The 13181-nt window shown below is 43.1% G+C and overlaps 1 protein-coding gene across 2 annotated transcripts in view; it reads left to right on the forward strand.

The window, feature by feature from the left end:
- The window catches only part of LOC128624878 (E3 ubiquitin-protein ligase TRIM62), a 38611-nt gene extending 25783 nt beyond the window's left edge, over positions 1–12828 (forward strand). Inside the window, exons 3-7 of one of the 2 annotated variants that reach the window (XM_053652707.1) lie at positions 657–752; positions 5421–5677; positions 5828–5872; positions 6246–6361; positions 10670–12828. In XM_053652707.1, coding sequence (XP_053508682.1) covers positions 657–752; positions 5421–5677; positions 5828–5872; positions 6246–6361; positions 10670–11220 — 1065 coding nt within the window. In that variant the 3' untranslated portion in view covers positions 11221–12828. The remainder of the gene's footprint in view (positions 1–656; positions 753–5420; positions 5678–5827; positions 5873–6245; positions 6362–10669) is intronic. The other variant, XM_053652708.1, reaches the window with a different exon arrangement.
- The last annotated feature ends 353 nt before the right edge of the window (positions 12829–13181 follow it).

Genomic DNA, 13181 nt, shown 5'->3' on the forward strand with positions numbered 1-13181 from the left:
GATGTGCGGTTGTGTAATAAATTAGTGCGTGTGATTTTTATGTTGCTTTGTGTTAGCGGGTAAAGAACTGATCTAAAAGGTGGTCCTTGTCGTTATAACTGTTCTGAGAACATCGGAGAAAGCCTTTATTCAGGAATTGGGAGATGTCCTTGAGGTCTTATTGTTCTTAAAGTCCATTAAATATCAATTGTTGAATTCATAAGAGATTATAACGCGACTTGTGCGACGTCATTTGTTCCGTGCAGGACTGATCTAAACAGCGATAGGTAGGCGATTGATGGAAATGTTGTGTTGCCATGGAGATAGCATAATGTCTTGCATCTTAAATAGTCCACAATAGTTTCCACACACAGGAGACTGTGTTTTATTTTCTAAAAGGGAAAAAAAAAATTGTAATATGCTTTTGACCTGATTTTAACATCTGTGAGAAAAACATAGCGTCTTCCATTTGCCAACATCATGTAAAGCACAGCAAACGAAAAGAATAACAGGAAGTAATCTCTTTTACGTCTTTTCTCATCAAAAACCTCATTTCATGAAGATTAAACAAAGTTATCAAATGCCCTCAACACTGAGGTTGTCCATTTAATGGTCCTTGATTATTTCCGATTTATTATAGAGTGATTTATTTCTCTTTTGCCCTTTTTTGTCTTCAGAGGGAGATGAAAGAACAGCTGATGGCTCTTCAGGACAGCGAGAGAGGACACACAGAGGCTTTACAGCTGCTGCAGAGGCAGCTGACCGAGACCAAGGTAACTCCAGCAGAAAGTCAGGTTCCTCTCACAGATCACTGAGCTTTCAGCAGAATGCTGGGGAGCACCTTTTGTAGAGAACATACAAGTATAATTTAAATGAACTACCTCTTTTCTGGTCCTGTTTACAGTATTCCTCGATAGAAGACGTCTAACGTGATTGCTAGCACTAATACAGCTGACGCATGATATTCCAGCGTGGTGTTAAATATCGCCATGCTGTTTTCTGCATTACATATTTTTCCTTATATGTCTGCATTGTCAAGTGTATATAAGTGACGCTGGGATGTGTAAGAGAGTGTGTTTTAATTTATGTGCTGTCAAAACAAGTGAAAATAACAGGAAGTACGTAAAGGTCATGGATCAGACACTCGGTACTCATTTCCCACTATGCTTTCAGATGTTTTTGGGAAATGCACTGAAAACCAGAGTGTGGCAAAGACATAAAAGCCAACAGTGTTTGTTTACACACATATATATACATAATGTGTGTGTGTGTGTGTGTGTGTGTGTGTATATATATATATATATATATATATATATATATATATATATATATATATATATATATATATATATATATATATATAAGATATAGATGTATATATATAGATATATAGATAGATAGAAAACACTGTTGGCTTTTATGTCTTGACCACACTCTGGTTTTCAGTGCATACATATATATGTATGTGTGTGTGTGTGTGTGTGTGTGTGTGTGTGTGTGTGTGTGTGTATGTATATCTATACATCTGAGTTGGTAAGTTCATACTGTAGCTTTTGTGTATTAAAAAGTTAGTGTTGAAGAGTTAGAATTGTAAAGTGAGTACTGAAGTATTGTATAATCAGTAGCGAAGTCGGTACTGAAGTGTCAGTAGCAAAATTAGTATTGTAGAGTCGGTTTGTAAATTAATAATATTGAAAAGTATAGACGAGTCACTATTGAAGAGTCAGTATCGAAGTTAATATCGTAGAGTTAGTTTTGTTGTGTTAGTAGCAAAGGTAATATTGAAAGGTCAGTATCGAAGAGTCAGTATTGAGATTAATATTGCACAGTTAGTAACAAAGTTAATATCGAAGAGTCAGTATTGAAAAGTTAGTATTGAAGATAATGTTGTAGACTTAGTAGTGGAATCAGTATTGCAGCATCAGTATTGAAGTTAGTTTTGTGTAGTTAGTAGCGAAGCTAATGTAGAAGAGTTGGTATCAAAGTTAATATTGTACACTCAGTATTGAGAGTCGGTATCTGAGTTAATATTGTAGAGCCAGCAGTGAAGAGGCACTAGCAATGCTAATATTGACAAGTCAGTAAACGAAGGGTCAGTAACGAAACGTCAGTATCAAAGCCTCACATTTAATGGACTCCATTAAACTACAGTGAGCACGTGTGGAAAGTGAAATAAATAAATGTCCTTCCTGCTCCCTGTGTCTCATTACACATTCATGGCAAGTCTCCCCTCTCTCTCTCTCTCTCTCTCTCTCTCTCTCTCTCTCTCTCTCTCTCTGTCTGCACTCAACAGTGAAATTCCATCAAGCAGTTTGCTTTATTGAACAGCTACGTCATCATGGCACCTTGTGCTAATCAGCAGAGAGACACCGCTGAAATCACAGCAGTCTTCTCTCCATCCGGTTCTTTTCTCTTCTTTTTCTGTCTCCCACACTCAGTCTTTTATGCTCTCGCACCACTGAAGCTGATCGTCTTCCCGACAGTAAAGACGTCTGCAGTCAGCTCATTTATCATCAGGAAGGGCCGCATTACTCTGTGCCTTATTCACCGCTTTTCCACGTCCCCTGTCACTTGAGATGTAGAACACAGCACTCAGTCTGGAGCTTCACCTGATTGAGTTTGTCAGAGTTCCTCCGAATATCTGTCCGTCTCTGCGTGCATCGACTGCCTCACTCTCGTTCCTCAGCTCGCTGTTCATGTTGGATCCGTCAGTAAGTAGCTGATGGTAATTGTTCTTTACTCTGAACTTTTATCTTGCCCGTTCATCCGCATTGGAGATTCGATCAGTGACGTGCTTGTCTCCTGTCCAACGTTTTACACTCAGCAATGTCCTTTCAAAGAACCTGGATTAGATATAATTAATCAGGTTGAAAAGTAGGGAAAAATCAATCCGTTTAGTAAGTAGTTTGTTCTGATATAGCTTGTTGGACGAGGGGGGAAGAAGAAAAAAAAGCTCTGGTGAATGCTACACCATCAGCCTATTGAACCTGCTTGTCATCGGGCAGCTACAAATAAAATAAACCGCTAGCCTGGACACGTAATCAGCTTGTCCTTGGCGTCTGTGCTAGTCATTTTTACACGCCTGAGATAACAGGGTAGATTGTCGGCCATTTATCAGAGTAGGTCCAGAGAGAGAGAGAGAGAAACGTAAAAAAAAATTTTTTATCGTGCAGCAGAGAATCACAAGAGACCGCCAGTTTATTAGATATACACTCGTGATACACCAATGATGAATGAATCCACCACCCAAATAAATAACATCTGGACACGCCCAAATAAATAACATCTGGTGGTTTTCTGGATGCTCCTTGCTTCCTTTTGGTGTCAATAGGTCACACCTACAAACTGACCTACTCTTTATGGCCATAAGTTTGTGGACACCTGAAAATCCCACCCGTATATGGTTCTTCCTTGGACTGTTACCACAAAGCCGGAAGCACACAATTATATAGAACGTCTTCGTACACTGTAGCATTACAATTTCACTTCACGGGAACTAAGACAACCAAACTTGTTCCAGCTTGACGATGCCCTGTGCATTAAGACATGGTGTGTTATGGTTGGAGTGGAAGAAGTGTGTCGAGGGTCCTGCACAGAGCCCTGACCTCAACCCCACGGAAAACATCTGGGATGAACCGGAACCGGAGCCTCCTCAACCGACACCAGCGCCTGACCTCGACCGCACTGATGCTCTTGCAGCTGAATGAGCACAAATCCCCACAGCCACGCCATAAAATCCAGTGGAAAGCCTCCCCAGAAGACTGAAGCTTAATTATAACAGTAAAAGGGGGAATAATTATGCCATTTGGTCATAAATGGCAGTTAATTTCTCTTTTACATCTTGCAGCATTACTATTCTTGTTAGAAGGTTACCTTCAGCAAAATTTAGCAAATCCACTCCAGTTTCAGCTGTTTATGGGTTGAAGTGCCGTCGTGGCGTCTGATCGAGAGGCTCTGCGGGGAGGTGGGCTTGATTAGCAGATACTCAGGGGAGCGAGCTGCAGGAGGACCTAGCATCTGCAAGCTAGGAGGCTTTAAATAGCTCATAGCTCTCCTAGTCTCTGACTGAAGTAGAGCTCTCGTGGAGCTCAAATTCAAGAACTCGACATCATTAGAGCGCCACTAAACCTGGTGACACTCATCCATCAAGCATCACCAGGTGTGAGCTCCACGCCCACGGGAATAGTGCAGATCCTCGCTCGGTTGGGGATTAGAATGATCTCGATGAGATTTCGGCTTCCAAGTGGCCAGGAAAAAATGTTTCGGTTTGAACATTGGGGGTTTTGAGGACAAAGAGGGCAGTCGTTTTGTTTTTCTTTTGTTTTGAGGGAGATTACCTGCAGGAAAACACAACTTTGTAGTTAATTACGTGCCTCCTGTTCTTTTCTTGCTTTGCTTGATGGGAGACGACATGCTGATGTGAAGAAGGCAGAATGTTGCAGCAGTCTCTTCTGTGAGAGCTCTTTTTACCCCGCGGCGGTTTTGGATCCATTTCCTCGCACTGACTTACGATATGCTTGATGCTCTAATGGACATGATTCCTTTTTGTTTGGAGATGTGTCATACATTTGATGTCATGCGGGGGGGAATTCTTTTTTTTGACTTCTGAGTTTTGCAACGTACCTTGCTTGTTCTCATGACAAACTGCACAGATGTTTAATACCCAGCATTTATCTACCTGTCAGCTCACTCGTATATGAGTGCACACTGTCCATGACTAACACAGCAGATGGAGGAGTTTGCTCTCCAGACAGTTCGATCTTATCCGCACTGTTGTTACTTCGATCCCACAGCTTTCGCTGTTTCGTAATCATGACTTGCCGTGTTTTCCCGTCTTCGTCAAGGATGATCACGCTTTCATCAGCTTATTATACCACAGTGCTGTTGAATTCTCGGCTCTGGCCGATCAGAAGGTGTAATTTTTACGTAATGTAACGTCAACTCTGACAGTAGTGCAAGTTTATACCGTTTCTGTAGTAACCGCTCATTTATAGGGACCTGTACCTCAAACATTCCACATAGACAGATTTAAAAAGAAAAAAAAAAAGCCTGTAAACATTGATATGGTGAAGCTTACTTAAAGTAAGGAGATGTTTATTTAACATTTATGGAAGGAGTTTCCAGTGCCAAAGCCGTAATTTTATGATTTGCGGACATCTTCAGGTCAGAGGACGTTGTATTTTGCCATTTCAAGCAATAATGAAATTAATGGCACTCCATTGCTGATTACGTTCCTTTAACAGCATGACATGGAGTGTTTTATTCCTTACTTAGTGTCTTTAATGTGTATAAAAAGTAGCCTGAAGCTGTTTTTCTTTCTAGTTCACTGATTAAATGTTGTTTTTTGTTTTTTTTTAATCTCTGGCTTGGCTTTTAATATAAAACTAATCAAATGGTGAAACTAATCACACATTCTGTTCTTTCTCTTTCCTTCTCTGTAGTCCTCGGCAAAAAGCCTGCGAGCCACGATCGGCGAGGCGTTCGAGCGTTTGCACCGTTTCCTTCGTGAGAGGCAGAAGAGCATGCTGGAGGAACTGGAGGCCGACACGGCTCGCACCTTGACCGACATTGAGCACAAGATCCAGCGCTACAGCCAGCAGCTCCGCGACGTCAAGGAGGGCATCCAGATCCTGCAGGAGAAGCTGAGCGAAACCGGACGCCACGAGTTTCTAGAAGGGGTGGCGCTCACGTCCGAAAGGTAGGGGCGAGGACGGTGGACGACATGGGAGGGCCTGGGGTGGTTCGGAGGGAAAGTGATGAGGGAGGGGAGGGGAGGTGAGGGGTTTAAATAGTGGTTCGATTTTCAGTCTATAACGCCTTGTCTCCTTCTCTTATAAACGCTGGTCAGAGAGCAAGTGATTCGTGGAAGGTATTGCTGGTGGAAGATACCAAGGCAAGTCAGGATGTTTAAAATTAAAATCTATAATTCGGTGTGTTTTTGTGGCAAGTTGATGGAGACAAGTAGACGAGAGTAAAGAGCTGATAGAGGAGCAGCAGTAGACGCGGATGAACAGGCTACCTAAGGTTAATTATGTAAATATTTTTGAGCATTGCTTGATGTACAGTATGAAGGTCTCTCTTTTCATTTAGTTAAACATGTAGAGCAGATGAATGACCATATGGGCGAGTGCATGGTGTGATAAATGTAAGGTTAGATCTAATGACAGTCATCTGCTGAGCTGTGTTTTGGGGAACTGTGTATGTCCTGTTGAATAACAAGGACGCGAACAACTTGACAGAGCAAGTATTTTCTTGTTTCTCTACAGAATAAAAGGCAAAATACACGAAACCAACCTTACCTACGAAGATTTTCCGACATCTAAATACATGGGTCCGTTACAGTACACAATCTGGAAGTCTCTGTTCCAGGATATCTGTCCAGGTAACTTTCCATTTCCTGCATTTTCCATTTCCTGCATTTCAGACAGGAAACCGCTGTCGTCGCCCCAGAAGCAGGTCAGGAGGTTGAGGTTATTTATTCATACCAGGCTGTTTGTTCTGTTTTATGACAGTTTTCATGTTATCAAGCCATAGAAAACAGTGTTGATAAACCTGTAACTGATTTTATATATATATTTCACTCCGAAAGTATTGGAACAGCCAGGTCTATTCTATTGTTTTCGCTATACATTGAAGGTTTGAGATCAAAAGATCATTATGAGATGAGAGATCAGAATTTCAGTCTTCATTTCCTCGGGTGGCAGAACTCCCAATTTTAGGCGAGCAAAAGTATAGGAACAGATGATCTTAAAGTAAATAACACTGCATCAAGCCTGCGACTCACTGACATCACCAAATTTGTTGAGTTGGCTGTGTGTTTTGGATCATTGTTTGCTTGCATGTTGAAGTTCCTCCTGATTAATTTGGATGCATTTCTCTGTAAACTGGCAGACAGAAAGCTCCTGTAAACTCCTGAATTCGTTCTGCTGCAACCATCATGAGTTCCATCATCAATAAAGATTAGTGAGAATGTTCCAGAAGCAGCCATGCAAGCCTAAGCTATGTCGCTACCTCTACCAGAACATTTATGTATAAAATACAATTATTTATATATTTTTAAATATATATCAAAATACATGAATTATTCTCAATAATAATTTATAATTATTATTAACAACAGGTGTTTTTTTTTATTTTATTTTATTTTACTGAATATATATATCGTGATACAAGAATCGTGATGTGATATTTTTGGTCATATTGCACTGCCCCTACTGGACATGTACATGCTTTTTGGTCAGGGTTTGTTAGTAGACCATGAGATTGGTGCTTTTAAAGGCAGCTGGTGCTTGGTATGAGCTCTTAACACTGCATTCTTTTTCACTTTATGAGTCCAAAATCTGCGTTTTCTGTGGAAAAAGCTTTCTTGCCTAGAATTCAGCTTCTGTTGCACAATTCTGAATTACAAATGATATGATCACAGAATCTGGAAAGACAAACAAACCACTGAAGGTTTTTATTATAATTTTTTTTTAGTAAGCGCATGAAAGAAGAGATGTAGATTCCTGATGAGCTTCTCTGTCTGCACTTTTCTCCATTTCTCCGTTATAGCAAAGATGTAAAATAAATAAAATAAAAGAAATCTCACACTCTTCAATCAGCTCTCCAATAGCGAATCGTCTACACGACTGAAACGAACACAGGCCGTTGCAGAGCCTCCTCGACTGTGTGCAGAATGAAACGATCAGTTCAGATCCATCTCTCCAGAGCTCCTGCACCTGCCGCGTAGCACCGAGATGGGTTTTGGGATTATTAGCGTGCGGTCTGATCCGTTTTCTTTTTTTTTCTTTTTTTTTTTTCCTGCAATTCTTTAGCTTTCCTTTAGCCTGTTCTTGACAGACCTCTAGGGTGTTGCTTTAGTCCTTGCATTCTGTGGTGCGTGTGTGTGTTTTGAGAGAGGCAGCCTGAAATATTAATGTGCTACCTGATGCTCAAACTGTCATTGAATGGAAACAACATCCCATCCTCTGTCTCTGCTCCAGGCTCGGCTATAAATAGGACAGATGGAAACGTTTCAGGGATTTTTCCCCCTCCGTCTCTGACAGGCGTGCCTATGTATGGGGCTGGAGGAAAACAAGGCAGTGTTCTTTAGACGTGAATAATTCCATGCCCACCTCATACCAGCGCAGGGAGGAATATCGGTCTGAGAGAGGGAGAGCGTAGCTCCGTGCCTTGTGTAAGTGTTGCCTCACGTTGCCTCTGCAGTGCTGCCTCATGACGTGCCTCAGGACAGAGCACAGTCCTTCAGCACAGCCAGGGAATCACTGCCTGTCTCAGAATTGACCAGATGTTTCGGGAATAAGTCACAGGATTCCTCCTCCTCCTTTTCCTCCTCCTTTTCCTCCCCCTCGTGCTTCTTCTTCTCCTCCTTCTTCTCCTCCTCCTTTTCCTCCTCCCCCTCCTTCTTCTCCTCCTTCTTCCCCTCTTCCTTTTCCTCCTTCTCCTCCTTCTCCTCCTTCTTCTCCTCCTCCTCCTTTTCCTCCTCCTCCGATCCTTCCCCATGCCGAACTCGGACTGGTCTCCAATTGAACCCTGTTTGTTTCCTTCAGCGTGGTCCTGTCAGTCTGTTTGTTGGGACCCGTGGTGAACTGGCACACGGCGAGCAGCCGCTCTCTCTCCAGGGCTGTCCCTGGCAGGCGATGGCTGACGGATGAGCTTTTTATTTATTTTTTTGTTCCTCAGTCAGCAGCATGAGCAACTCGGCTGGTCTCTCACGCACACATATGGACACACACGTTGCTCTCAGGTTCTGTTTGTTACTCTACATATTTATAAACCTTGTTAAAAGCAACTGTGAGTCGTCATCAAGGAAAGAGTAGGTGTTAGTAAAATTCGTGTTGAGGTTATTTGCATGCAGGAACCAAGCTTACAAGAGCTCACCTCCACCTCAAGGGCAACTTTTTAAAGAAAATAAATTCCCTGCACATTCTCCAGCCATCACAATACCTCTGGGCATCGTAGCAGAGAAACACACAAGCATACAGAGCAGCTCGCTCTCCCTCCCTCCCTCCCTCCCTCCCTCTCTCTCTCTCTCTCTCTCTCTCTCTCTCTCTCTCTCTCTCTCTCTCTGTGTGTGTGTGTCCAGGATTTGAAGATGGAATGAGAGTGAGTTTGAGTTTGTCAGATGAAAGCAATCACTGTGTGACGGACGTCTGTGTGAGCGATGTGGAGTGGAGGTGGATGCTGTGAGTAATAATGTTCCTGCTTGGAGATGGGTGGAGGAGCTGCATCAGCACATAGAAGGAGGAATCCCGTGACTTATTCCTGAAACCTCTCTCTCTCTCCTCATCTACATGTCTCGCTCTCTCTCTCTCCTCAACTACATGTCCCTCTCTCTGTATGTGCTCACTCAATGTGTCTCTCTCTCTTTCTCTGTCTCTCCACGTCTATTTGTCTCTCTCTGTATGCCATGTTTGTCTTTCTGTGTCTCTCGCTCTGTGTATATCTGTCTCACTGTCTGTCTCTCTGCCTCTCTGTCTCTGTCTTTCACACTGACTACATTTACATGGACAGCCATAATCTAATTATTGACCTTACTCTGAGTAAGACAATATTATGATTAAGGTGTTTACATGAGTCGCTTTTAGAGTACTCCTTTCATGATCCCGTTTTACATGTTATAGAACACAGACCAATTAACAGCACACGTCATTACATCACTGCGCCACGCCATCCGACGTTCTCTCCAGAATTTCATGTATCGACATACAGTACATCTTCGTTATGGTACCGTATACAGTTTTGGGTGTTTTTATTTAAAATTTTTACGAACGCTTCAACTAAGGTTAATTATTTGTTGTGCTGTGTGCAAAGAGACGACTGCTTGAAGCCGTGGGCTGTGTCCCAAATCACGTACTTAACTGCTGTATAGTAGCCGAGATACATGTATTTTGCCTACTATATGCATGTTTCACCTACTGTGTGGTAGGTGACTACACGGTTTGGGACGCAACCGTGCTCTCTTGTTTGCTGTAAAGCGGTTGAGCACTGCCGTGTGTGTACGTGTCCTGTTGCAAAATGCGGTGAAAACTCTCACACGATGTTAATAGTGTGATTAAAAATAAATAAAATAAAAAAAAAAAAAATTAAGGTGTTTACATGTCTGTAATACATGTCGATAAAGTGACTAAAACAGGAGTACTCCACCTGTCTTAATTCGATTTGCGCTTACTTCGAGTATGACCTTAATCGGATTAAGGTAATTAAAAATTGCTGTTTACATGGTAGTTTTTTAATCAGAGTATTGTCTTAATCGGGTTATTGTTGTCCATGTAAACGCACTGACTGTCTGCCTCTCTTCCTCTGTCTCTCTGCCTGTCTATCTTTCCCTACCTCATTCTGTCGGGGAAAGAAAAGCTCACAGCAGGACACCGAACAGAACCAATTCTGATCCTGCACCTAAAACCAAGCAACAGCTAAACCTCCCGTAACGTTTTATTAGATACTGCAGGACAGCACCATGATTATGGAAGCTGGAATAGGGGATAGGGAAATAGATTTTAAAGCTGCAGTCTGAGTGCAGATGACATGAGTCATTAGTGCAGATGTAAAGCATTGTCTTAGATTTGAACCGGGATCGAAAATCTAGCGAAGGATATCGGAACATTTGGCGTAATTAATCTCGCAGGCAGCAGAGGGCACAAAATATTATCTGCAGCTCCTTTAACCTCTTTTTTCCTTACCATTCCAGTGCCCGCCGCTTTGACCCTTGACCCGTTGACGGCCCACCAGAGGCTGATCCTGTCTGACGACTGCACCATAGTGGCGTACGGGAACCTGCACCCGCAGCCTCTGCAGGACTCACCGCGCCGCTTCGATGTGGAGGTGTCCGTGCTGGGCGCCGAGGGCTTCTGCTCAGGGGTGCACTACTGGGAGGTGATGGTTTCGGAGAAGACCCAGTGGATGATCGGCGTGGCCAACGAGACGGTCAGCCGCAAGGGCAGCATCCAGATCAGCCCGAGCCGCGGCTTCTACTGCATCGTCATGCACGACGGCAACCAGTACAGCGCCTGCACCGAGCCCTGGACCCGCCTCAACGTCAAAAGCAAGCTGGAGAAAGTGGGCGTGTACCTAGACTACCCCAAAGGCCTGCTGGTCTTCTATAATGCAGACGACATGTCCTGGCTCTACACGTACCGAGAGAAGTTCCTCGTCAAGCTGTTCCCGTACTTCAGCCCCGGACAGAGCCATGCCAACGGAAAGAACGTGCAGCCTTTACGGATCAACACCGTGCGACTATAGGCTGTCCAAGCCAACCTTCAGTCTTCGAAAGACCAATAGTGTTTTTTTTTTTTCTTCTTCTTTTCCTTTCGTCTTTTTTCGGGTGCTCCGGGTGCGTTTTTAAGTTCTGGCTCAAAAACACCAGACGTGCTTTACAGCACCGTGACCTCTCAAATATTTTTCTCAATTCTAGCTTTCGACAGCGCGGTGCGTCGGAAACGACGATGGAATATTCTGGCACATTTCTGATGCGACGTGTCCTCTGTGGGCTTTTTCTACATTCATTCAGTGTTTCTGGTCATTTGTAATCGTGCCGTGGCCCTCTCGCTCTCCCAGCTGCCTCTCTCTCTCTCTCTCTCTCACACACACACACACACACACACACACACACACACACACACACACACACACACACACACAAACTGCTCAGAGTCATATCCTGTCAGCCTCTAGAGGCCAAGTGCTCACTCTCGGCCCTCTTCTTCTCTGAGAGAGAGAGATTCTGTTGTATTGCAGCTCAAGATGTGAAGACATGTCGCTTTTTATTCATTGTGCAATCAGCTTTTGCGTGTTCTGTGGAATGTCCTGTCCTGTCCTGTATACCACTATTCTTTTCTTTTTTATAATTTTTTATCTTGTGCATTTCTTGGTGATTTAATGAGATTTTGTGTGTGTGTTTTATTGTAAAGACTCTTCTTCTCTTCCGTTCCCCGCCCTGATGTGAACAGCATGTCTTCTGCTGCTCAGGTGACCTTTATCCAGCAGTAATTGCAGTGTGCTCGAGTGTGCGGGTGCGTGGGTGTTTGAGGTGACTCTGTTTCATGACCACGACGCCGCAGGACGAACAAACTCGTGTCACCTGTCCGTTACGTAAGGAATAAAACACAACAGCGTTACCACCCAGAAGAGGAACATTTCGGTATAACAGCACAGCCTGTGGTGTTTTATTCCTCTTATACCACAGCCAGCATTTACAGTTCAATTTATCCGTTCATAGTTACGTCGAATGTTGTGGAACGTCTGTGAAACAGGTTCTCACCTACGTTAAAGCAGCATCCCCCCCCCCCCCCCCGTTCTCTTTGAGTCGATTAAAAACAAGAAACCACAAAAAGAGTAACTTCCTCTGTTTTCCGCTGCATGCAACTGGAGACTGTGTCAGTAAAATGTTAAATAACTGTGTAATTACAGAAAACTACCATATCGACGCTTACCTTTAATCAGTCTTAGGTTTTGTTCAGATCTTCCTCCGTACAAGTCCCTGTGAAATGAGCTGTTACTATGGAAACGATAACGGTTAACATAAACCCGCACTCTTATTTAGAGAGCATTCTGACCAATCAGAATCGAGAATTCACCACGGCTGCGGTATAAAACACGATGTCGTCTCGTCTCGTTCACATCTTTCAACGTGTATTCTATTCGCTTTCGTTTCTTATATTCCTTTATTCCAAGTCACGCTGTGGTTCCTCTGGACGTCTCACTGGGACGGTCAGTGTGTTAAAACAAGCAAGGGCTGTTACTGCATCGTGCCATCTGTCAACTCGAGCACGTTTAACGAGGCAGAAATGGTGCGAGGCAGTTGCTTCATTTTGCAAATTCACACTCAATCCATTCCATGTTTTTTTTTTTTTTTTTTTTTTTTTTTTTTTTTATAAAAACACTCAAGGGCCAAACATTTTTATTCTATTTTTCATGTAAATAGTGTTAATTGTGTTGGGTTTTTTTTTTGTTTTGTTGGGGTTTTTTTTTCCCCTGTTGTGGTGTGTTCAGTGGAGGCAGGCACCTCACGGGTTCTGCCATTAGAGTCTTATATGAAAGTACTGAACTGTTTTTTGTTTTTTTCCTTTCCTTTCCTTTCCTTTCCTAAAGGACACTACGCCTGTTTGTGAACGCACTTTGTTCCTCGTTCGTTTGCCCTGAACGGATGTTGCCTTTCGTTACCGCACTGTAAACATTCGCTACGACGATAATCTCTACGGCCT

Source organism: Ictalurus furcatus, chromosome 21 (assembly GCF_023375685.1).
Source record: "Ictalurus furcatus strain D&B chromosome 21, Billie_1.0, whole genome shotgun sequence".
Taxonomy (NCBI): Eukaryota; Metazoa; Chordata; class Actinopteri; order Siluriformes; family Ictaluridae; genus Ictalurus; species Ictalurus furcatus.